This window comes from Pantherophis guttatus, chromosome 15 (genome assembly GCF_059756535.1).
Source record: "Pantherophis guttatus breed Tessera chromosome 15, ASM5975653v1, whole genome shotgun sequence".
Taxonomy (NCBI): Eukaryota; Metazoa; Chordata; class Lepidosauria; order Squamata; family Colubridae; genus Pantherophis; species Pantherophis guttatus.
In genome coordinates this window covers 13,104,884-13,130,551 of record NC_142077.1, presented here as the reverse complement: position 1 = coordinate 13,130,551, position 25,668 = coordinate 13,104,884, and the positions used below count along the sequence as shown (strand labels likewise).

The window sequence follows — 25,668 nt, the reverse complement described above, 5'->3', positions numbered from 1 at the left end:
GTGGGACAGTGGCTGCCCACCCTTTACTTGGCAATGCTGGGGAGACCCCCGAAGGGCAGGAGGGATTCCTTCCTGGGGTTCCCAAAGAGCATCCAAACTTTCCTGGCAGGGAGAGGAAAAGAAACCTAAAAGGAGAGAAATTCCTGCGTTGGCTGCAATTGTGGCTGGGAGGAGATAGGAAACCCTCCTCCTTGCAAGACCCTTGCTCCTCCTGGCCCCTCCCTCCTGCCAGGCCCCCTTGCAGCCTCTTGGCCCTGTAGGGGGGGCTGGAAGGTTTCTGGGTGCAAAGGGCGGGGGGGAGAGGGGACCCACATGTCTTTCCATCAGGCGGGGAGCAAGAGAAGCAGAGACAGGCAAAGGGCAGAGACACAGTTCCCTTCTGAGGCTCGCAGGCTGCCAGGACTTCACCGCCTACGGAGGGCGCCCCCTGCTGGTCCCCGCTGGCCATGGCAGCTCCTCTTGCGAGAGAAGTGCCTTTGCCTCCTTCGTGCCGCCATTCAAGCGGGGTTAGATCTGATAGGTGGGGGGAGTGTATGAGGGGACACAGAGGAGATGCCAATTGACAGCAGGTAGTCCGCGTACATAGGCCCAGACCATAGGCTACGCCGGTCTGATTGAGGCGCAGCGCAAGGGTTAAGGCCAGAGAGATGTTGAGTCCTAGAGTGGAAAGGAGTTGCAGTTGCAAAAGATCCTCCCATGTGGAATTCTTCCCCCTCCATCCAGGAGCGACTGCGGGCAACGTTCTCTCGCGCATGCTCTGTTTGTCCTCTGAAGCCACGGAGGCCGCTTCTCCAGGGCGTTCTGTGAGCAAGGCTCGGAGGCTTCCCTCAAGCTGGGGGGGGAGTTCTGAGGGGGGGACTCACGAGGCAATCTGGCTCCACTCTGCGCCCTCCTTTTCCCTGCGTTGAACTGTTCGGATGGGTGCCACTGGGGGGCTTTTTGGGGGGCTGTTGGGGGGGCTACAAGGGGCCTTTCTGGCAGGTACTGCTAAAAGGGCCTGGCTGCCCCTCCCCATGGGAAATGAATGGTGGATTCTCCCAGGGGGTGGGGGGGAGAAGTCTGGTATTAAGAGAGAATTATGGGTTTTGTGGTCCAGGATATCTGTTGGAGGGTGGAGTTCTGGGGTTGTTCTAGTGTTTCTTTCTCTTTCTCTTTCCCCTCCCCCACCCCACACAAACTATCACAAATCTCAGAGTAGAATATTGAAAACTACCCAGCCCAGCAAAGTGACGTCTCTCCTCCACACCTGAAGGAGCCCCAAAGGTACCATTCCCAGCCAATTCCCCAGTGGAAGAGGGAGAAAGTTCTTACTCCTCCACATCTGGAGGGCCCAGGACCCCCAACCCTTCTACACAATACAGATGGGGTTGCAGGGGGGGCGTTGAAGGGGGACAATACAAGGGACTCAAGAAGAAACTTGCACCCGTTGGAAGAAAGCAGAACTCTCTTTTGGGAAGATGGAAAAGGGGGATCTTTTTGGGGGGTGATCCTGGGTGGCAGAAAGAGGCTCCCTTTGCCCTCAGCTCTTCTTTTCCCCAGGGAAGCCCCCTTTGATGGGAAGGGATCCAGGCAGCCCTGATCTTCAGTGGGGAGGGAAGTCCAAAGTCTGAAATTGCTCAGTGAAACTTTTTGCCTGAAGCCAAGTTCTCTGGCAGGAAAGTTTTCCATTCGGGGCCTTTGGGGCCAGGGGGGAGAAGAGAGAAGCTGCCCACAACTCCCTGGGTCTCTCCCCAAAGTCTCCCCTAGAAGATTCGGCTAAAGAGCAGAGTGGAAACTCAGAGGGTAATAATTCTCCCTCTCAAGAGGAATCCCTGGATAATTCTACAAGTTCTTGAACTCCGAGATTGTTGGGCATTTCTCTGGAGGGAAGTGAGAGAGAAATAATCTCCATGTGGTTCATAATGGTAGAGTAGAGATGGAATTAAATCTGTCATCTAGAATTGAGAGGTTTGGGATCTACAGCCTTGAAATTGGCCCCAGAGGGAATTCACGGCACCTGTGGCTGAAGATAAAAAGAAATGTGACATTTGTTGGCATAGCAATTAGAGAAAACCTCGGGGGATAGTTAATGCCTGAGCATGTCACGGATCTGCTTGTTGAGTTGGAGCCAAACTTTACTTTACTTTGAAAGCTGCTGCTCAATGACAAAAGGGCTGATGCAATAGTGTGGCCTGACTCCAAGAACTAAATAAAAAAAATAGTGAAAAACTACTTATTTGCATAGTTGGAAAAAAAACCCCACATGCACAGACAAACAGAGAGAGGGAGAAGTGAGAGAAAACCAAGTGAAAAGAGATGGAGAAATAAAGGAAGCAACTCACCCCTGGAAAGGAGGGAGGGAGGGAGGGAGGGAGGGATATGGAAAGCTGTTATGCAAAATCCCCTTCAAACTTCCATTCTCTGAGACCAGGGAACGAGGAAGCCCATATCCCATGTTCCCCTGCCTCCCTTTCCCATGCCCACGCCAGGCAAGGGGGCTCTTGCCGGGATGCCAGACAGGACTCTGCCTGGATGAGTGGGGAGCCCCTCTTGGGAGAAGGAAGCTGGGGAGCCTCGTGTTGGGGAAGGAAAGCAGAGCAAAATCTCCCTCCAGGTTCCATCTTCTGAGTCCTGGAAACAGGGGAGACCATATCCCATGTTCCACTGCCACTTCTTTCCATGTACGAGGCACTCGGGGGAAAGCAAAGCCCAGACCCATAGAGAAGGCCCAGGATGGCCAGGAAGGAGGAGGGGATCTGGGGCAGCTCCCCACCCTCCACCCCCCATTCCTGGTGTTGGAAGGGAAAATCCATCTGGTTCAGTTCCAATCCGAAGAAAGACGCTGGAAATAAAATGGAGGCTCCTTGGGAAGAAGGTCCATTGATTGATGAAGCAGAACCACCAGGGCTCTGGACCAGAGTGCTGGACGAATGCCAGGATTTTATGCAGGTCCTGAAATGCTGCTGGGGGGGAGGGGGGAGGGGTTGGGCAATGCCTGAAATGCCCTTAGGAAATTGTGCCATGTAGTGAGCTCTGTGCCTTCTGCTAAATGGTGGTGGGTGAATTCTAAAGACTGAGTCTGCTTTCTGTCTTTAAAAGCCTCTTTCTCCATTTCTCCTTTAGGGAATATTTCCCAAAATATTTCATTCTTCTAGGAGTGGGGGGGCTTCCCACACTGGGAAGAGATAAACCTGGTTTATGGGTCCCAGGGTTGCATGTTGGGGGGACGTAGCCCCCGGGGTTTCTCCAGCTTCCCTTGGGCTCCGTGTCTTTCCAGGAGAGGCTCCTGTGGGGGAGAAGCCATGCAGGGCTCGGTCTTCCAAGGGTAATCCAGACTTGCCCGGAAGAGAGAGGTAGAGAGAGGGAGGGAAAAAATTGTGTCTGGCTTATTGAGCAACATGTGAGTTAGCCAATTCTTGGTGCAGGACTTTAACTCCTTATAGAAGGGAGGAATATAGAGCTGCATTTTTCAAACTTGGAATTTTAAGATGAATGGACTTTTAATTCCCAGAATTTCCTGGCCAGTATGATGAAGTCCATGCATTGTTGGGTGGGGAATTCTGGGGGTTGAAGTCCATTCATCTTAAAGTTTTAAAAACACAGATGCAGGCCAACAACTCTCCACATGTTGCCTCCATTTTGAAAAACAACAGACACCTGAAGAGACCATCATCCCCTTGGCGGGCTTCATAATGCAGAAACCATGATTTGTTATGGCCATCAGAAGTGCCACAATTAATTGGACTGACTTATAACTCTAAGACCCTGATACTGGTTTGGAAGCCATCCTGGTTGGTTCTTAGAACTCTCTAAGCCAACATTGAGCAAAGGACTTGGAAAAAGCCTCGTGAAAGCAGCCACCTCCATTCTTCCTCCCAACGCCTGGCAGGAGAGAGAGAGAGAGAGAAGGGAACCCAGGGAGGGTCACAGCCACATTCTCCCATCTTCAGTTTGATGGGATATCACTCCCAGCCTTTCTGCTCTGGGGAGCAGCCCCAGTATCCTGAGCCATGGCCTCACTGGGAATACTGGAAACCAGCATCCAGAGCAATCTCTGGGGCTCCAAGTGGGAGGAGGGGAATCAAAGTATCAGGCCTGCCTCCGTTCAAAACCTGAGAAAGAAGCCCCCCCCCCACCCGACTCCATTAAGGTAGAGAAGAGGTCCTTTTACTGAGTTTGAGATGGTAGCGGCAAAAGCAAGGCAAGATCTGATTCAAAAGGCGTGAAAGTTACAGGTTGAAAATTTCCCCAAATCCCATCCCTCCCCGCCCCCAGGGACCCAGGCTGAAAGTCCAATCCCCGTCCCACATAGTGTCATATGGGGCACATCTTCAGGTGTTTTCGTCCACCTGGAGTCCTAGGACGGTTGGCCTTGACTGGGTGTAAACAACTCCACTCAGCAGCGAAGTCATTCATGAGAGCAAACCTCCCTTTTAGTTCAGATGGGTCTCCACCTCACCAGCTCAGCCCCCCAACCCAAATGCTGTGCCCCCCCCCCTGTTACTATGGCAGCCGACAGCAAGCATGCATCCAAGGAGAATCCCAGGCTGGAGATCCAGCTGATACAAAGTCACCAATTCGATCCCCTAAACACACAACCACAAAGCTCTGCAAGTCTCTTATCAAGGTTTGTCCAGAAATTGTGGGAAATCACTGAATTCCCACCCCACCCGCACCCCCGCTCCCAATCCCTAAAGACGCCTCTCTGTCCCTCTGCCACAATCCCACCTCTTTTCCCTGAATGCCAAACTCTGATCCGGTTCACACATCCCGCCAACCCCCCTTCGCTTATTTATTTATTATTTTATTATTTATTTATTTATTTAATTTGTCAGCAAATACAAGGAAACAAGTATCAGTATAAACACAGACATGGACATTATAAAATGGCCAAAATAAATAAATAGCAAAACGTAGCCATAAACACATGAAATGAGTACAAATAGGATAGGATAGAATAGAATAAGAAATAGGAATAGGAATAGGAATAGGAATAGGATAGGATAGGATAGAATAAGAAATAGGAATAGAATAGAATTCTTTATTGGCCAAGTGTGATTGGAGACAAAGGAATTTGTCTTTGGTGCAGAAGCTCTCAGGGTACATAGAAGAAAAGGGGGGACGGTCGGAGGGGGAGGGGGCAGGGGGAGAAGGAGGGGAGGGAGGGGGAGAGGGAGGGGGAGAGGGAAGGGAAGGGGGAGGGGGAAGGGGAGGGGAGGGAAGGTGAAGGGGAGGGGGAGGAGGGCTGGGGGACCTTAGGGACCTCTGGAGAAGCGGGGGGGGGGGTCCAGGGGAGGCAGGGGAGGGTGAAAAGGGAGAGGATCAGGGAGAGACTTCCAGACGTTTCCTATTCTTAGGGCTGAAGTCGAGAGGGGAGGGGAGGGACGGCCTGTGGTTGGAAGGGGAGGAGAGCCCTGGGGATAATTAATATGGCGCTTGAAGGCAAAGGGGGCAGGAACAGGCAGGGCCTTATGGGAGGAGAGGATCTTCTGCACTAACTAAGCTGAGGGAGGGAGGGAGGGAGAGAGGCGGCCTAGTTCAAGGCCATCCAGGCCTAAACTTTCTCTCTTCTGAGGGCTCCAAGGGCTTCCATGGGGAGCAGAGACTCTCCTCGTCAAAGGCCTCTGGAGCTTCTCTAAGGCCTCGGCTTCCCAAAGACAGCCAGGGCTCCAGGCAGCCTCCAAGGACAGGCCTGGCCAAGGTTTCACAGGCCCCACTTGGGAGCAGAGCCTTCAAGGGAGGAAACTTGGGGGGAAATGGGCTCAGCCACGGCTCTCTCCAAGCCCTGCAGGTGGTGCCCAGAACCCCGGATCCAGAAATGGATCCCCAACCTCCCTCCCCCTGACTCCTGGCTGGAGAGGAGAGAAAATCTCCCCTCAGCCTTTTTCTCCCCTCAAAATGGAGGGAGAGAGAATCGCCTCAGGAAAAAAGAGGCCACAAAATGGAGGAGGCTGCAGGGTCTTTGCCCTCTTTAGCTGTCCTGCTCGCTGCCTGTGGGGGCCAGCTGGGGCTGAAAGGCCGGACTGTAGGCTGCCCCCTACAGGCAGCGTGAGGGACAGCTAAAGCGTGGAAAGAGGACCCCGAGTGCTGGACAGGGGATTCTGGGAGTTGAAGTCCAGAGGCCTTTGCTGAGGTTGAGCCACCTGCCCTGGGAGGCCCTGCACTGGACACTCGGACAGATGACCTCCACTGAAGGGCCCCCAAGGGGGGGAGGCCCAAATCCCCTGTCCCCTTTTCCCTGATTTCATGGGGGCAGGAGGGGGATATGGGATGCTGGGGGGCAACCAGGGAATAAAGGATTTTTCCCTCTTTTTTAACATATATATATATAATATTTATTTTCCTCCTCCATCAGCAGAGGATCACCTTCCTCCTTCTGGTTCCGTTGCTGGGCAGAGGCCGAGGCAGAGCCGGGGGAGCCAAGGGGAGAGGAAGGGCCAGGCCTCCCTTCCCCCCTCAGAGCCTCCATCCTGGCTTCTCTCCTCAGGGGGGACCTGCTGGCCGACCGGCCCAGGAAGCTCTTTGGGGGCCCCGAAGCCTCTGGATCCAGGGGGGGAGGAAGGTGGGAGCCTGGATGGAGACCATGGGAGAGAAGCCGGAGAGGCTCTTCCTCCTGCGAGGCTCCTCTTCAGCCCAGACTCTCCTCCGCTCAGTGTGGGGAAAGGTCCCCCCGGCCTCCCTGAGAGGAAAACTGCCCCAGCCGCCCCTGCCCCCCTCCCCTGGGCCTCTCCTGGGCCCCCGTCTCTCTCTGGCCCCCTCCCCTCTGGGCCCCTCCAGGCTCCAGGGAGACACGGCAGAGACCCTCCGGGAGGAGAGGAGCCCCTTCCCAGGCCTCCGCCTGGCCTTCCACCCAGAGCCCCCCAGGACCTCCTAGCCAGGCCCTGAGAGGAGAACCTGGGATGGGGACCCTCCTCTCCCTTCAGATCAGCCCCCTCCCCAGTTCTCCCTCCTGGGCAAAGGGGGACGTCTCCGTCTTCCTCATCCAGAGAAGAGACACAATCTGTCAATGATGGATCCCCATGAACCAGGGACTCGGGTGCCCCAAGAGCAGCTTCAAAGCACTCGGAGGCTTTTTAGGGAAGGGGGCTTCACCCCACAGCCTCAGAGATGGGAACGTCAGAAGGGTCCCCCTTTTTAAAATCAGCCCCAATTTATGAAGTTCTGACATGAAAGAAAAGCCCAAACAGGCCCCACTCTTCACCTTAGGCAGAATCCAAGGGGACTGATTGCTTCCTCAGCCTTAGAAGAAAGGCAGCACCAGAGTTAAGGGTCACCAATCTAGAGTGGCACCAAACTCCATACTTCTGGGTGACTTTCCCCTGCAAGTCCCTGGAGACAAGAGACCCGGTTGAAGGACAGCAGAGGTCAATTCCCTTGTTATTGGACTATCTTCCTCCAGCATCCCTTTCCTGACACGTCCTGACAGGAAGGACCACAACCACTACAGGAATTGACCCCAGGAGTGTAGTTGTGGCTTTTCACAAACAAGCTTTTCTCCAGCCTCCCCTCTACACATGGAGCCCAGTAGAAGCTCAGGATCCCAAGAGGAGAAGTTGCTTCTCCCTGTAATTAATAATGATTATCTGGGCCTTGGAGATCTCCATACCTGTGATAGAGAGAGCAGATTGAAGCCATATGCAAAGGATCTTGCATCAGAAAAGGATAAATTTGTCAAGCTCTGTGGGAACAAGTTTTGGGGCAGGCAGGATCTGTGCTCTTGATTGTACCTTTCTCTCCTTTCCAGGTGAAGCTGAGTGTTTCTCTGTTTATATCAGGAAAGTCGCTGGCATTTCCATCTTCTGAGAGTGCTTTGAATTCTCCCAACTGTTCCTGCTGTGGGTATTAGAAACAGGAAGAGGATTAATAAAGCTCCATGAATTATGGACCTCCTGCTTCTGCTTCTGATGCTGTTTGTGTCCCATCCAGTCTCTGGGAAGCTTAGAAGGAAATGCCCTCTGAGTTTGGAGCACCAGGATGGAAAACAACCATGGAGCTATTACAGGCCAGGAGACCATCTCATTGGTATAGTCACAACTGAAACACTATTATCGCCTATAATGTTGCCTTTCCACAGGGCTCCTTCTATACCTTCTCATGCGTAAGTCATTCAGGGTGATGGAGCTGCATCCCCTACTAACACTCTCCTTCTTTTCTTCTTATTTCACTTACTTTTATATTGCAGGACTTGTCTAATTTCCTGAATGATTTTGATTTCTATAACTTGCCTCCTTTTTTATTTTGTAGAAAAGACTCAAATCCAAAGATGGGGTTAAAAAACCTGAAGGCAATGCAGATTATTTTCCTCTCCCCGTTCACTCCTGAGTTCATCAGTTGAATTCATTTTGTGTAAAGGAGGGACTGAAACAGTTGTAGTTGCCTCTGCCCAGCCCATTCCCAGATTTCTATAACCGATTATTGGTTTTGGATCAATATTGGCTTAAGAGTCAATAGGCTTATGGAGGCAAAAAGGAATAAATTCTTTTAATATGTTTGTTGTTACTGTTGATAATAACTTGAACATTTTTCTACAGTGTGTTTTCTTTCCCTTTTATATGCACCCTACCACTCATTTTCACCATTCAAGGGGTCAACAAGAACTCCCAGCTCCTGCACAACCTCACACTGGGCTACAACCTCCATGACAACTATTTGAACACTTTATGCACTTCAGATGCCTTGCTGGACATGCTCTCCACTGGAGAAGCCAATGTCCCCAACTACAGCTGTGGAAGGAAGGAGAACCTCCTGGCTCTTTTTGATGCAGCTAGAAGGGACATCTCCATCCAGGCGTCAACATTAGCAGCACCTTACAAAGTCCCACAGGTTTGTGTATCTTTTTTCTCTCTCTGGTAAAGTGAGGGGTGGGTGAGCAATAGATGCAACCATGTCTTCTCCATGGAAGTCAAGAGTTGCTTTTCTCCATATTAGCAAACATGTCAGATATGTTTTTTTCTCTTACATTCTTGTTCAAATTTCTCATACAAGGCCAGAAAAGCAATAAGGTCATTGAAGAGGATTTTCTCCCAGCTATTCAAAAAATATCCTATTGTGGATAAACTATTGGCATGTTGATTTTCACTTAGATATAACACCTGCCATATGCAGTTGTATTCAAGCTGGCAATAGTAGCATCTATATATATATATATAATATATGCATATTCTTTCTAGCCAGGTTTTACCTACGTAACCTATGATGTTATGCAGCCCTAGTTCATCATAGCTTACGTAGGTAAAACCTGGCTAGAAAGAATATGCACATAAAAGCCTACAAAAAAGAAAGAAAAAGATATATATATATATATATATATATATATATATATATATATATATATATATAAATGGAATAAAAAGGAATCTAGCAATTACAAGCCAGTTAGACTAATAGATATTGTGGCTGAAATATATTGCTTGTTCCTCTTAAGTAAATTTGAGATTGGTGGAACAAAAGTGAATTCCTTGCAGAAGAACAAAAAGGTTTAAGTAAAGTAAAAAGTTTCATAAAGTTGTATAGTAATCAATCCATTAATAATCTAATATTGTCAACAGATTAATTTTGAAGTATCTAATTACAAAATATGTCAGTTGGGTAAACCACAGTTTTCTAGCTTTTATAGATGTTAGTGCAGCATTTGACACAAAGAGCAGATCAATATTATGGAGGAAATTGATTGCCCGCAAAGTGTAACTAGCCTGTTGGCCCTGATCCAAGCCCTTGTTTGAGAGGGAGGTTGGGGCTCAATGGAGCCACGAGAAAAAGGATCAATGCTTACCAAGGGGCAACGCAGAAGAATGAATATTTGAACCCTTGTTTTTCAGTCTGGATATTAATGACTTACCAGGACTAAGGACGAATTCTCATGTATATGGCTAAAGTGCTAAAATATTTACTCATTTAGCATATGGCAAAGGTATAATTAGCCAGGAGTCTACAATGTTAGTACATAGTATTTGTTTTGCTGCCAAAGAGTGCGAGTCCATTCAGTTTGTGCCCATGAGCTTCTCCAGGGTTCACCACAGGGGGTGAACCAGCTCCACACCAGAAAGCCGAGAGGTGTCCTGTGGCATCATCTGGGCCTTCTCTCACCACCGATGGTGCCTCACAGTTGGGTGTCACATCCGAGGAAGTCCAGCATTGTTAGGGGCCTGACATCTGTACCAAACATGCCACATTTCCCACCAAAGCGGTACCTATTTAACTACTAGTGTTGTCACATGCTTTTCAACTGCTACCGTGTTCCCTTGAAAATAGGAAATGTCCCGAAAATAAGGCCAAGCCTGATTTTTGGGGTGGCGTAAATATACACCCTTCCCCCAAAATAAGCCCTAGTGATGGGGAGGGCATGGCCAGCACAGAAGCCAACCCTTCCCTTCCCCGGTCACTTCAGGGCTTCTCGGCCGCTTAATCGGATCAGCTGAGCAGCTCAGGCCGCCATTCACAGCTGATTCTCGGGTGCTGCTCAGGCCGCTGCCTCCAGCAAGCGCGGCCCCTTTTGCAGCCAATTGCAGCTGGAAAAAGAAGCCGGAGGCCAAGCGATGCATCCTATACGCCTCACACCCTCCTTACCTAATAGTGAGAGTTACAGCAGGCAGTTCTGTTCATGGAACAGCTGCCTCATGGGTGCCACTCCGGCCGGCAGCTCCAGCAAGCACGGCTGTTTTTGCCATGGATTGGGACCACTTCTGCAGCAGGAGGCCAAGCGATGCGCCCCATGTGCCTCGCGCCGGCCTTCCAAAGGGTACTGTAGCAGCAGCTATCCACAATTTTTTAACCCTTATTTCGTCCCGACCGTACTGGGTAGGTGGGCAGAAGCTGAGACAAGTGATGGGAGCTCACCCCGCCATGCAGTGGTAGAACTCAAACTGCTGGAACAGATCCAGTGTCTTCAAGCCACTGAGGCTCCTACTTGCTAAATACACGTTGGTTTAAACTGATAGTATAGGACAATTATCCTGTGGGTTAGATTGCGTAGACCAGGGGTCGGCAACCCACAGCTCCGGAGCTACAAGTGGCTCTTTGGGCCCTCTGCCCTGGCTCTCTGTCCCATCACTGGTTGGCCCGGTCCCTCATTTCTTCTTTGGACTCCAGCCCGAAGCGGAAAGAAGCGAAGGCAGCCTTATGCACAAATGTGGCAGGTTCACTCCTGCACTCTCCTCCCCTCCTTCCCCTCTTGGGCCCCCTGGCCGGCTGTGGCTGAGCTGGGAGCGTGCGCAGGTACAGGGAGACCCTCCTCTCCTCAAGCGAGTGCCAAAGCTCAGGAAAGGTGGGTACGGGTCGGGCAGCGGCTCCCTTAAGGAGGGTCTCCCCATGCGTGCGCATGCTCCCAGCTCAGCCACAGCTGGCCAGGGGGTCACAAGAGGAGGAGGAGGAGGAGGGTGAAGGAGCGAAGCTGCCCTGGACCTGCCTTCATGCCACATTTGCACCTAAGGCAGCCTTCGCTTCCTGCCGCTTCGGGATGGAGTCCAAAAAACAAAATAAGAGCGGCGGGGCCAATCAATAATGTGAGAGGAATGGAAACACCTCACTTTGAAATGGCAGCACAAATCCCCAAGGTAATTCCTATCTATGTCGGACAAGAGAGAGAGGAACACATTGCTTTGGCAATTCCCATGACTTCCTAATACGCAACTATGACACATCCACCTGAACTTTTCAATGGCCTCAACAGAGTTCAAGTTCCTCCCTCAGGAAAGACGCTCCCTCCGCGCACGGCCAAAGAGCTGCCAGGGGTGGGCGATGACATGGCCAGGCGATGATTGGAGCATTAGTGCAGGAGAGAAGCCATGTCCTGTTAAGACCCTCCTTAAGCGAGCGGCCGCCCACCCCACACACCCCTTTGCTGTCCTTTGCTCCCGGCCAAGGAGTTATGAGAGGAGAGGGGGAGGAGGAGGACGGTCGCCCGAAGGGAGTGGGGGAGACACACACACACACACACACACACACACACACACACACACACACACAGAAAGACATAGAGAGATACACATACAGAGTGATACATAGAGAGCAGGTGTAAGGATTCCCTCTCCTTCCAACTTAAGAAAATAAAGACTCTTGAAACATGATAGTTCAAACACAAGTGTGAAGATGTTTTCTTTACTAGTTTCCCTGAGAACCCGAGCAACCATGCATTCACACCATTATCCTTTAAAGTCTCGTCTGTCCAAAGGAGAATGTTCCAGAAGTCTTGTGGTCTCTTCAGATGCAACTTGGGAAACCTCATCCGTGCTGCCATGTTCTTTTTAGAGAGAAGTTTCCTCCTGGCAACCCTTCCAAACAAACCAAACTTCTTCAGTCTTTTTCTGATTCTGCTGTCAGGAACTGGAACATTTAACAGGCTCACTGAGGCCTGTAGAGTCTCAGGTGGAACTCTTGGTCTTTTTTTGCCATGTCTCTGAGCATTGCACGGTCTGACCTTGGGTGAACTTGCTGGGATGGTCCCTCCTGGGAAGATTGGCAGCTGCCTTGAATGTTTTCCCCTTCTGAACAATCTTCTTTGCTATAGAATGATGGACTTTAAATTGTTTGGAAATGGCCTTGTAACCCTTCCCAGATTGATAGGCAGCAACAATGGCTTCTCTCAGATCACTGCTGGAGTCTTTGCCCTTCGGCATTGTGTTAACACAGACCTCAATGCTGGAGACCAGAAAACTCCTGAAACTTTGGCTTTTATAGAGGCGGTGACACTTGTGATGATCGATTAATCCAGGTCCCTTGATCAGCAGCACCAGGCTTCCTCTCAGCCTCTTCACACCCATGGAAGCAGTCAGGGTGTCCTTAGCCTTTCACACCTGGCTCCTCCATTTCGGCTCTTTCTGTAAAATAAAGGAGGACAGGGTGTTATATCTCCTGTGTTGCTGTTCACCTGAGGTTGCATTTACCTCCTTTTAAGAACTGCTTAAAACCAGATGCTTTTTACTGTGTCCTGATACATGAAACCACAGAACTCACAGAGGGTCTCCTTCCTTTTCCACAGGGCTGAATTTCTTAGTGTACAATTAAACCTCTGGAACCTGACAGAGTCCCCAAATTCTCTGGGTTAGAAGATGCAGAATTTCAAATAAAGCTCTCTAGGATTATGCATCTGACAAATTATATTAGGAGCTGTGGTCTCCTTATCTCTTGTGTAACTAGAGAAGAAGCCCAGAAATAATCAAGGTGGTAGATAAATAAATAAGCAAATATTGCTTCACCAGAATCTGGAATATTGAATGTCAACTGCAGAAGAAAGAGAGAGATGAGAGTCTTGGGCTGCACATTAGACAAACAACCTATTGGGAAACTTGTGTTAAAGCAACACATTCGCTGTTCAGTCAGAATTAAAGTTATAATAGGGCCCTTTATTGGAACGAAACTCTCACTTGACACCTGCACATCTGGATCTGATGGTCCCAAAGGTGCTTTTTTCAAGAGGCAACTGGACTTTCTGGTTTTTCTTTGAAGACCTTTTGCTTCTCATCCAGAGCTGAAGAACCTGGACGACTGAGAATCTCCATAGACATGTGGGTCTGATTGCAATAAGTTGTGATACAGAAATATGTTTTTTTATTCTTATTCTTTTTTATTTAATTTGTTTCTTGGGCTCCATTTTTATATGCAGTGTTGTTAACACTGTGCTTAATATTCTGTTTATTGATATGGCATAATTGCTAATCAACAATAATCTATCTAATTTGTTCATCAATACCAAGTTGAATTTATTAAAAAAATGAAGTTTTGGACTTTATCTGACCCCCAATGTAACACAGCTTTCTTCATTGCTTTTTCAGATCAGTAATAACCTTGTTTCAGAGGCTCTGAGTGATAAAAGGAAATTTCCCTTTTTTCACCATATTCTCCCCAAAGAAGGATTCCACTACCCAGCAATTGTCCAACTGCTCCTCCATTTCAGATGGACCCTGATTGGCCTCTTTGCTTCAGACACAGAGAAGGGAGAGAATTTCATGAGGATTTTTCCTCCTGTGCTTGTCAGGAGTGGAATTTGTGTGGTTCTATCACAACTGTTCTCAACAACTGGATACACAATAGCATCCCTCAGGGATTCCCTCTCTAAGTGGAGACAAGTCAATGTCTTTGTTCACTTCCTAGAATATGTGTCCATTAAGGACAGAATTCTTCCTTTCCATTTAATATTTGAAGTTTTGCCAGGACCCATTGAAGGGAAAGTCTGGATCTGTACAGTTTTGGGAACATTAACATTGAAAAAAAACAGACTTTACAAATACATCCATAGTATTTGGATCTTTGCTTATCTGTTAAAAAAAAGGCCAATGGATTCTGCCTTTGAATACAATTTCTTTGTGGAAAGAAAGTTTCAAGATATTTATTTTCTCTGTTCTCTTTCAAAGATCGTCTTTTCTGTCAAAGGCCGCAGAAGATGCACCCAGAAAGCCGCACTGGAGACCCAGGAGAAAAAGAACAGAAGAAAGATCCTAAATCGTTACCTTTTCTACAGTCTCATTCAGACTCTGGTCCAGGCCTTGAACACTGCCTATTCCTCCAGATGGAGGAGGGGAAGGAAGGAGGGCGAAGGGAGGTTGGGGGCTCCAAGGCTGCAGCCGTGGCAGGTATGGGGGTCCCGATATTGTCAGATATGAAGAATTGCTTCTAAAATAATGTTTCATTACAGCTTTTGCTTCTGCGTAATAAATAAAGAAAATAAGGAACTAGAATGTTAAGGATTTTTTTGAAAAACTAGTTAAAATGGTATTGTTCTTAGAGTGAGCAAAGTGGTTCAGAAAAGTCTAGAAAGAAAAGGGGGGGATTTCTGAGCAAGAGCTTAATGGACACATTTCAAAATATAAACAATTTATGCAAAAGAGCAATGGAAAGGTACTGATGCAGAATCACACCAGGCCATGGAGACAGGGGGTTGCTGGGGAAAATAAGGCCAGGAGTTGAACAGGAGCTCCGGATAGGCCGAGAGCTTGCTAGTCCTTCAGCCAATAGAGAAGCAGTGCAGGGTTGAGTGACGGGAGGAAGGGCATAAAACCTCTTGCATGCTTTGATCCGGGTCCACCTGGTGGATTTGAATAGAATAGAATTTTTTATTGGCCAAGTGTGATTGGACACACAAGGAATTTGTCTTTGGTGCATAGGCTCTCAGTGTACATAAAAGGAAAAGATACGTTCATCAAGAATCATAAGGTCGAACACTGAATGACTATAATTATAACCCTGTGACTATAATTAAGTGTTGTGATATGGTAGAACCTAGAATTTTGAAGGTCTCTACTGTTGATTCTGTGTTGTCTAGTATTGTGAGAGGTGGAAGTATGGGAGGGTTTCTCCTAAAGTCCACCACCATTTCTACGGTTTTGAGTGTCTTCAGTTCCAGATTGTTCCGGTCGCACCACGAGGCTAGTTGTTCAACCTCCCGTCTGTATGCGGATTCATCATTGTCTCGAATGAGGCCGATCACTGTTGTGTCACCTGCGAACTTCAGTAGTTTAACAGATGGATCCTTAGAGATGCAGTCATTGGTATACGGAGAGAAGAGAAGTGGGGAGAACACACAGCCTTGGGGGGGTTGGGGGGCTGTGCTAATTGCAGATGCTTTGATAAACTTTTGCTCCTTTAGGGTACCAGATTGCCTTCCTTGCTTTATTGCTGGTTTCCTATTTCGAACAATATGGATCCATCAATCTTAGGTCCTTCAGAGAAGGACCCGAAAGGAGAAGAAGGGGAACCTTCTCAACCACATTGGGCTTCAGAAGATCAATGGTTGAGATTGCTGGAGACATCATCTTCTAAGCACCAGGCCCCACGACAGATAGATTTTGGTTTTAAACGCAGTTAATTTTTTTTTAATTTGATTTCTATGCCACCCTTCTCCGGAGACTCAGGGCGGCTTACAATGCATTAAGCAATAGCCTTCATACTTTTGTATATTTATACAAAGTCAGCTTATTGCCCCCACAACTGGGTCCTCATTTTACCTACCTTAGAAAGGATGGAAGGCTGAGTCAACCTTGAGCCTGGTGAGATTCGAACTTACAGTAATTGCAGACAGCTGGTGTCAATCACAATGCTTTTAGTCTGCTGAGCCACCAGGCCCCTGAATTTTAAAAGGATGTATGCATTTTTAAATACACTCATGTCTTTATGGGTTTGTGATTAGCATAGTTGAATTTTACCTTTATAACTTTGAAGGACACTTTGAGACCATCTAGCCCAACCCCTCCTCTCTGCAGGAGTCCCAGTCAAAGCTTCTCTGACTGACGGCTGCTCAGTCTTTGCCTCCTCAGTGAAGGGGAGGCTGAACTTCTCTGCTTTGAGGGCTCAGCTCTGAAATGGCTCCTCTTTTCAGGGTCTTTTTCCTCTCCTTCAGCCAGAATCTCCTCCCTTCTGACTGAGCTCATTTCCCCATTTCCCCTCCTCCCTCTGGAACAACATGGAGGAGATCTGAAATGACTTTGAAATGGTCACTAAATGAACCATTTTTCATAATCAACCTGATGTTTTCCAGGCGTTTATAAATAATTTTTCCCCTATGATTCATTTATCATCTGCTCTAGAATGTCCCCTATAATTTACCAATTGCATCAATTATTTTTTGTTAATATATATTTTGCCAATATAGGGTTGAGCAATTTGCTGAACATTTGTTTTATTTATGAAGGGAGTAACGCCTATTTTTCTAAATGTATATTTTGATGTTAGGCAGCTGTAGAAAAAAGATTCAAATGTGTAAACACTAAAGGGGATTTTTTTTAAAAAAGCTTTCAGATGTTAAACTTCCTGGATGTTCCCCTTCTAGTTCCATCCTTTCCTGCAGAAGAATGACTATTGCAATATTTCCATTATAAAACTCTACTTGGATCAAAATGGAGATGTAGCAGCAGATCTGGCAATCCTGAGCCATTTGATTCGCCCCATGGAGAATCCCATCGAACTTCAAATGGGGACTTTGGAAAGACAGAGACTTACTATCAACCAGAATGCTCTTTCACAGCTAAAGTTCCTCAACCAGGTGGGAGAAATTTTGGTGTGATTCCTCTTTTTTCCAAAGATTTGGGACCCATTTCATATGGACTAAGCCTAGTTTCCAGGGTCCATGACCTTCACTGAGAATTGAACATGGGGAGTAGAAACCTTATAGTTTTCTTTCTATAGACCACTTGGGAGCCTTCAGCACTATTGACCAAGCTGTTCTTCAGCTGCTGTAATACTGAAGACTCTTTGTAGCTGGTTCAGCCATGTCCAACCTGGGATGAGAAACCCTCAAGTGCTGGAGGTTGTGTTGTTAAGAGCCTCAGGTTCGCTTGTTCCTTGTCCTGAAAGAGCAAAGCAGAAGGGGATTCTGTTGAAGAGACCCTGAATTGAGGTTTGGACTGAATGAGATGAAATTGGATCATGGCTGGATGGAGTTCCCGGGGGTCCCATTGGGAGAGAAGCTTCCTCTTGTCCTGCTTAGGGAAAGGAGGTTGGGAAATGGTTCCCTGAAAGGGCAGGTCCATGGTCTGTGATGTTTTTAAGTAGTCCAGACCTGGTCAAAGGTAGCCATATCTGTCTTTGGGGGGAGCAATTGGCCTTCTGCCCCTAGGAAGGAGGTCCAAGACTTTCAGGTCACATAAAATGAGAGTGACCAGTGAGAGAATCCTTTGTCCCAGAAACCTGAAACACAACTTTAGTTCAAGAAAAGGTCTTCCTGATATCAGAAGTAATGAGACAGATTGTGACAGGAAATTCTACTTAGATTTGGCCTTTGATAATTAAGAGGGCTCTTCATCTGAAAACGAATGGCCTTGTTGATCTTGAGTGTTAGCTATCTTCAGTCCCTCTGCATGAAAAGGAGTCTCCACATTCAACTACTATTAAATGTGGGTCTGTCTTTCCATGCCAGCTGGAGTCTCCTAATTGAAGTTCTTCAACACAAAGGACTTTTTCTTGGATAACTGGATGGGCCTCAGAAATATCTCCTTCTGACCCAGGACTCACACTCATGTCCCCTCTGTTGCAGCCAAAGGTTTGCGACTTAATCTTTTTCAGGGACACCTTCTCATGATCTCCCCTCAATCTCACTACAGTTCTAGAAACTGTGCAGAAACCTTCAGTCTTAATAAAGGAGAATATTGGTAGCTCAGGACTGACATGAGGGCTCCTTGGTGCTCTCTGAGCTTGCTTGTTTTCTTCCAGGCTTTTCATTACCCAACTAGGTATCATCATCAGCTATAATTTATTAGGAATTTTTGCTTTGTCTCTTAACGGGGAGACTGTTTTGAACTAGTGTCAAAGGGGACCAGCTTTGCAAGGCTTTCTGTAGTCCAGAAGAAACCTTTCCAGACCCTACTGGTCAGAAGTTTCCTTTTAAATAACGTTTTACTCTACTTAAATAAATCTTTATTAAATAAAATAATTTAATAAATCTTTGACAATGACTGTATTTAAAAATTTAATATGATCATCATCACCATGGATAGATAGATGAAGAGTGGAGGAATGCCTTTTAATACAGTCATGAGGGGGAACCTTTAACTTTGTCACAATGCTTAAATCTTTTCTCAATTCCATCCTTCCAGAATTTATTAAGTAGAAAAGTCCTTTATTATTCCAAGGTGTTATGCCAGAAGCAAAAGGGAGGAACTAAAGGAAGAACCTTCCAGGGTCACATCTCCTACACCTGTTTGGAAGGAGTCAGAGATTTACTATTTACCTCAGTGAAGCCCAGAATCTACTTGTCTAATGTCCATTTCTCCTCCCATTTTCCATGGATGGAGAGTCCTAACATATTTTCTTTGGCATTCCTTGTTTTTCTGCTTAGTCCCTGCCTCAGTCCAAATGTGTGGAAAGTTGCCATCCTGGATTTGTCAAGAGGGCTCGAGAAGGAGAGCCAGTTTGCTGCTATGACTGCGTTCCTTGTCCGGAGGGGACCTTCTCCACTCAGGAAGGTGGGTGACACCACAGGAAAGGAAGGCCTGGTGGAAATGGATTTATCCGCAGCATTTTGATGAAAGTGCAAATTAAAACATGCCTTGAAGTTCAACTCTTTTTTGTGTTTATTCAAAATGCACTAGAAATCCTCCAATTTCATATAGTTAGCTATAAATGTATTAGAAAATTATATTATCATTATTTTCTGTGGAATGGTTAAAGAACACATCTTGGAAAATATGGCTGGAATCAGTCCAAAAAAAAGGACTTCTTGAAATGTAAAGGACAGAATATTGAGGAAATATTGCTTTTTCCTCTTCTCAGATACAGAAAAATGCACCAGGTGCCCAGATGATAAATACCCAAATGAGGACAGAGTCCAATGTATCCCCAAAGTTGTAACCTTCCTGTCTTATGAAGAATATCTGGGCATCATCCTGGTCTCTTTTGCCCTACTCTTCTTCCTAACCACAGGCCTTGTTTTAATCATCTTCATTAAGTATCTAGAAACTCCCCTTGTCAAAGCCAACAACCGGGACCTCTCCTACATCCTCCTGGTCTCCCTCCTGCTTTGCTTCTTGTCTCCTTCTCTCTTCATTGGTCAACCAAGGAAAGCCACCTGCCTTCTCCGACAAACGGTCTTCAGCATCATCTTCTCAGTTGCCGTTTCTTCTCTCTTGGCCAAAACCATCACGGTGGTGCTGGCCTTCCTGGCCACAAAACCAGGAAACCGAGTGAAGAGATGGTTGGGGAAGAGCTTGGCCAACTCCATCATCCTCTCTTGTTCTGCTGTCCAAATTATCATCTGCTCCACCTGGCTGGGAGTTTCTCCCCCCTTCCCTGACTCTGACCTCCACTCCCAGCCTGGAGAGATCATCCTGCAATGCAACGAAGGGGCCGTTGTCATGTTCTACGTCACCCTCAGCTACATGGGCTTCCTGGCTGCCATCTGCTTCACGGTGGCTTTCCTGGCCAGGAACCTGCCTGGGGCCTTCAACGAAGCCAAGCTGATCACCTTCAGCATGCTGGTCTTCTGCAGTGTCTGGGTGACTTTTGTGCCCACCTACCTGAGCACCAAAGGGAAATCCATGGTGGCTGTGCAGGTCTTCTCCATCCTGGCCTCCAGTGCTGGTCTGCTGGGCTGCATCTTCATCCCCAAGTGCTACATTATCCTTCTGAGGCCAGACCTCAACACAAAGGAGCAGCTCACAGCCAGAACAAGTGTAAAAACATGAGACGTAACACCCTAATATTTAAAGAGATTGTAAAGTTTCTTTCATTTGAAAGTACACATTATTTCTTCTTAAATAGTATTCAGGAGTCAAATAATAATAATATCTACATGTTTCCAAATGAGAAATAACTGTAATTCTTGTATCTTCTTAGCTCAATAAATTTTGCTAAAGAGAACTGTGTAGAAGTCATTCAGAGAAATTTGGTGTTCAGCAACAGCTACTGAACGTGACACTTTATAAAAAATAATTCAGACACTTCTTCCTACAGCTAAAAGTGTGTGAGAGAGAGAGTGAGCAGGAAAAGAGGTCAGGAAGAAGCTGTGGGAACCAGCCTGGTTGCCTGATCCTCTCCGTGAAAATGACAGAATGATGTGAAATGCCATGTTTGACTGTCTCTCAGCTGAGGAGGGAAATCTTCATCTCTCTTATTTAATTCTTTCTTGATTTCCTCATAAAAACCTCCTTTGCAGAAAGAATTCAGCAGAACAACTGTCTGGGATTTCAGTTTGGGGTTGTTTTTATTTGTTGTTTGGTACTTTACACCAAAATAAAAAAACAAAGTAAAAATAAAAACTAAAGCGTGTGAAGAAATTTCTACTGTATATTTTTTCTTTCATCAACCGGAGAAATAAAATAGCAGTTTTCAGGCTGTTTAATTTTCCACTTTACAATTTGTAAGTAAAGCATTTCTTGTCTGTGAAGGGCTGGAGAAGATGCCCAGAGAAAGGGGACCTGGAGACTCTCCCCAGGAGGAGGTTGAGGGGATCCTGTCTAAAGGCAGCCGCATCACTGACCAGGTCACAAACCTTCAATGCTGCATAATATTCATCCAGGTCCAAGATGGGGGTGAATAGAGGGGGGGGGAGACTTCCTGGTTTCTAGGGAGAGGCACCCATGGAAGCTGTTCTGCTCTCCAACCACACAGATTGCTGATCAATTGGGAATCAATGTTTAGTTCTCAGAATGGCTCCTAATTGCGAATAATTTGCAAATTCCATTTTATAAGGAGCTAAGAAAAGCTCTGATGGCTCAGACCAAGATCAGTCTAAGATTCACAGTGACCACACAAATCCCTCTGGTTCTCCCACAAGCAGAAGGCAGAGAGACTTATGGCTTTGCCCGATATGGAACTGGTCTTTTCCCACAATTTCACTTTCCTCCATCACCCCACACAATATTGGACACTCGGCCATCTCACACTCTAGGAATCCCCAATTCTGGTCTCCCACATTAATCTGAGAAAATATTTTCCAACTTTCACACCCGCAATCAGAAAGCACTAAGGCGGGACTGGAACTCAAGAGTCTCCTGGGGATTGGCCCAAAGTCACTCAGGAAGATTTCATGACTGTGGGAAGATTAGAACTCAGAGCCTCCTGGACCTTGGCCCAAACTCCCCCAAGAGGCTTTCACGACTGAGGCAGAGCTAGAACTCCCAATCTCCCAGTGATTGTCTCAAAGGCGCCCATTTGGATTCTATTCTAAAGCTGCTTTGAAAACTTTAGTGAGGGGAGCAAAGTCCCTCGGTTGCCTTTGCTTCTCTGCACCCTCCCCGGACACTCCTTGCCCCCCTTCTCCCCCCCCAGCACCCAAGGCCCCTCCTGCCCCTGCGCCTCCCTTCTCCCCTCCCCCCTCCCCCCCAACAGACAGCTGTCACTCAAGCGTCCTGTCCCGCTCCCTCGCGCCCAGGTCGGGCAGGGCCACCCCCAGCAAGGGGTCTGCCTGAGGCCCTCCCCTCCCCCTCTTCCCCTCCCCCGCCTCCTCCCCACAGGAGCCTCTTCGGGGCTGGCCGGGAGCCTCGCCAGGGAGCCGGTCGGAGAGCAGCGGGCGAGCGAACGCCTGGACGGGCTTCTTCCCAACCGGGCTGCGGGGGTGGCTGGCGTGGCCCCCGGATCTGGGAGCGGGAGAAGCGGGGGGGGGAGGGCGGGCGGGCGGCCTCTGGGGCTCTGAGGGACCCCGGGGGCTGCAGGGGGACCTCTCTCCCTCTCCCCACAGACGCTGCGAGGCGGGCGGGCGGGCGGAGGGGGCGGCGGCGGGGAAGCCGCGCTTGGGGGGAGCGGATCGGCCCCCACGGGGCTCCCTGGAAGGTTTCGCCCCCTCCGAGGTGGCGGCCGTCGGGCGGGGAGGGGGGGAGGGGGCGGCCGGCTCCCCGCAGAGGCCGGAGGGGCGAAGTCGGAGGCTCCGGGAAGGAGGAATCGCCCCTTTGAGCTGCACCCAGATGAGGGGCTCCCCTCGTCCCTCCCGCCGCCCCCCTCAGTCGCTTCTCCGCTCTTCCTCCGACCCGGCGCTCCTCCCGCCTGGCAGCGGCTGCCCAGAAGCCCCGGAGGTCCCCCCCCAGGACTGAGAAGCCCCTTCCTGCCTCCGCCAAGGGCTGCGCTGAGCCCCTCCCAGGCCCCCCCAAGGCCCGCAGCCTCTGTTCTGGGGAAGCTCAGCCGTCTCCGCCCCCCAACCTCCAGGCGGCAACACCTGGGCCAGGCGAGGGGAGAGGAGAGGGGGGCCCTCCAGGTGCGGAACCTCCCCCGTTGCTCAGAGACGGAGGAGGTGGGGAGGGGGAGGAGGCCGTTAAAGGGAAGCCTGGGGGGGGAGAGAAAATTGGGGGGGGGGAGTCGGTTGATTGGCGGCTCAGCGTGGTGCGTCCTCCGCGGGTGGGAGGCTGGAGGGGCGACGGCAGGCGAAGGCTCCTCTCCAAAGGGCGGGGAGGGGGTCGGGGAGCGCGGCGCAAAGGCTTCGAAGGCAGCGGAGGGGCTGCGTGGCTCAACCTACTCAACCTAGTAGACAGACGGATGGATGGATGGACGGACAGCAAAGCGCCTCCTCACCCCCCCCCCTTGCCTTGCCCAAAGACAGAGCCGTGGCGGCCGCCCCTTGCGTGTCCCCCTCCCTTTGCACCCGGGGACAGTGGGGACAAGGACACCAGCCCCCCACAGGAAAGTCCTCTCCTTGTAGGGTGTGTGTGGTTCCTTCTCTGCCAATGTCTTTAAACCTTTTTGCCCCAAGCAGGCTGGGCAGGTCCTTCTCCAGGATTGTTCGTGGCCCCTGAACGGCTTGAATTTCACAGGGGAAAATCCTCTTCCCAGGACTGGGATGCTCTTTCCTTGATCATGGGGCTGCCTTCTTTATAGCTGCCCGGGAGACTGTGGAGATCTAGGATCCACCATCTATCTCCACACTACCCGGCTCTTCCCCAATCTGTACGGTGATGTGCATTTTTTTTCCTCTATGGGCATCAGAATGCCCTGTTATCCTGTGCTCAAAGGCTCTCTTCGGGAGGAAATTTGTACAGGCCATTGAAACTATTTATTCTAAACAAACGGCAAAAGTAATGATAAATGGAGGATTGACGGATGCGATTGAAATAGAAAAAGGCACGAGAGACAAGGATGTCCTTTATCCCCACGGTTGTTTATATTGACATTAGAAGCTTTAAATAGGCGTGTCAGAGGAGAAAAAGAGATAAAGGGCATGAAGATTCAAAAGGAAGAAGACAAGCTCCAAGCTTTTGCAGATGATTTGGTTTTTATTATTATTGAAGAACCATTCAACAATAAGTAAATTAATAGAAATTATTGGAGATTTTGGAAAAGTAGCTGGTTTGAAAATTAACAAGGATAAAACGAAAGTAATGACTAAAATATGTTGAAAAAACAGAAAGAAGAGTTGATGGAGATTTCAAAAATGCAGATCACAAACAAAGTGAAATACTCGGGGATACATTTAACACCAAGATGTAGTGCTCTGAAAGAAAACAATTACAACAAGCTTAAACCACAGATAGGGCAAGATTTGTTGAAATGGGGCAACTTCCAATTGTCTTTGATTGGCAGGATTTCAACCATTAAGATGAATGTCTTGCCTAGAATCTTGTACTTATTTCAGACAATTCCAATTAAGTTGGATAAAGAATTTTTTATAGACTTAGATAAAATGATAACGAGATATATATGGCAAAGGAAAAAGGTGAGAATAAAGTTAAAGCTGTTACAAGATGCTAAATCAAGGGGGGGCTTCGGTCTGCCCAATTTTGAATGGTACTATCAAGCTGCAAGTTTAACGTGGATAAAAGAATGGATAACTCTGAGGAATACTAGACTATTAAATTTGGAGGGACACGATTTGTTGATGGGTTGGCATGCTTTCTTATGGTATAAAGGAACAAAAATACAAGGGTATTTTAGAAGACATCAAATACGTGAAGCTTTATGGTTGAATTGGGAGAAGGTTAAAAAACTTTATTATTTGAAAATACCTGTTTGGATATCCATAGCAGAGGCTTTTTCTTATCCCGTAATATTTACAAAGGAACAAACTATCAGGTATAGTAAACTATTGGATGAAAAGGGTGAACTCCAATTAAAACAGAAACTAAAGGAACAGGGATTTAAGATGGATTGGTTTTCATATATGCAAATATTTTCTAGGTATCGAGAAGATTGTAAACAAGAAGGGTTTTACAATGCTTTGACTAATTTAGATAAGATTTTAATGGGAGCTGATGATCATATTATTAAAAATTTGTATGGGTTTTTGCTAGAGTTAAAACTGGAAGAAGAACAAGTTAAAAGAATCGATGGTAGCATGGGGGAAAAAATTTTGGTTATGGGATTGATTTAGAAAAATGACAAAAATTGTGGTCTCATAATTATAAAATGACAATGTCTACAGCATATAAGGAAAAATTGTATAAGATGTTTTACAGGTGGCACTTATCCCCATCGAGAATCGCCAGAATGTTCCAGAACAAATTGGAGAAGTGTTGGAAATGTCATCAGACCCCAGGGTCCTATTACCACATGTGGTGGACATGTCTAGAAGCAAGGAGATATTGGACTAAGATACACATGTGGTTGGAAAAAATGACCAAGAGACACATAGACTTTAAACCAGAGATATTTTTATTAGGGATTTTACCAGAAATATACAACAAAGAATTGCAGTATTTAATCGTGAATCTGTTAACAGCAGCTAGAATTATATTTGCAAAACATTGGAAAGAAGAAATGATACCTTCGGATGAAGAAATTATTAGGAAAATGTTGGACTATGCCGAAATGAGTAAACTGACATTTGAAATAAGAGAGCAGGAAGAAAAACAATATTATTTGATATGGGATTTATTTTACCACTGGGTAGATAACAAAAAATGGTGATATGTAAGCAAATGTCGAAATACTTAAATGATGATACAACTGATACATTTCATGTAAGATTAAATTTTGGATATGTAGCAGTATTGTGAAGAGAGGAGAGGGCACTAGGGATGCAAACCGACCGATGTACTGTCTGTACTTGATTGAATGAACGATGTTTATATGTTTTCTTTTTCTTTTTTTGTTTTAAAGTAAAAAATGATTTGGAAAAAAAAAGAAGAATTATATAAGATTTCCCTCCCCAGCTGACAGCCAGTCAAACATGGCATTTCACATCATTCCGGCATTTTCACGGAGGTGATCAGGCAACCAGGCTGGTGCTTGGTTCCCACAGCTTCCTCCTGGGCTCTTCTCCTACTCATTCTCTCTCTCACACACACTTTTAGCTGCTGTCAGTAGGAACAAGTGCTCACATTATTTTCTATAAGTGTCCCA

At 47.5% G+C, this 25,668-nt stretch overlaps 1 protein-coding gene across 1 annotated transcript; it reads left to right on the top strand.

Annotated features, from left to right (window-relative positions):
• The first annotated feature begins 7,669 nt into the window (after positions 1–7,669).
• Positions 7,670–20,087, top strand: LOC148111927 (vomeronasal type-2 receptor 26-like). The gene is made up of 5 exons (XM_087879400.1): positions 7,670–8,001; positions 8,564–8,802; positions 13,749–13,841; positions 18,743–18,869; positions 19,177–20,087. Exons 1-5 carry the CDS (start codon positions 7,860–7,862, stop codon positions 20,085–20,087), a joined length of 1,512 nt encoding a protein of 503 aa, XP_087735526.1. The 5' UTR covers positions 7,670–7,859.
• The last annotated feature ends 5,581 nt before the right edge of the window (positions 20,088–25,668 follow it).

Bases quoted from the DNA above. Each gene is read 5' to 3' on its own strand.
- LOC148111927 (XM_087879400.1), top strand. From the start codon at position 7,860: ATGGACCTCCTGCTTCTGCTTCTGATGCTGTTTGTGTCCCATCCAGTC. The intron at 8,803-13,748 runs GTTTGTGTATCT...TTGCTTTTTCAG, and splicing joins CACCTTACAAAGTCCCACAG to ATCAGTAATAACCTTGTTTC. The intron at 13,842-18,742 runs GCAATTGTCCAA...TTTTCTGCTTAG, and splicing joins AAGAAGGATTCCACTACCCA to TCCCTGCCTCAGTCCAAATG.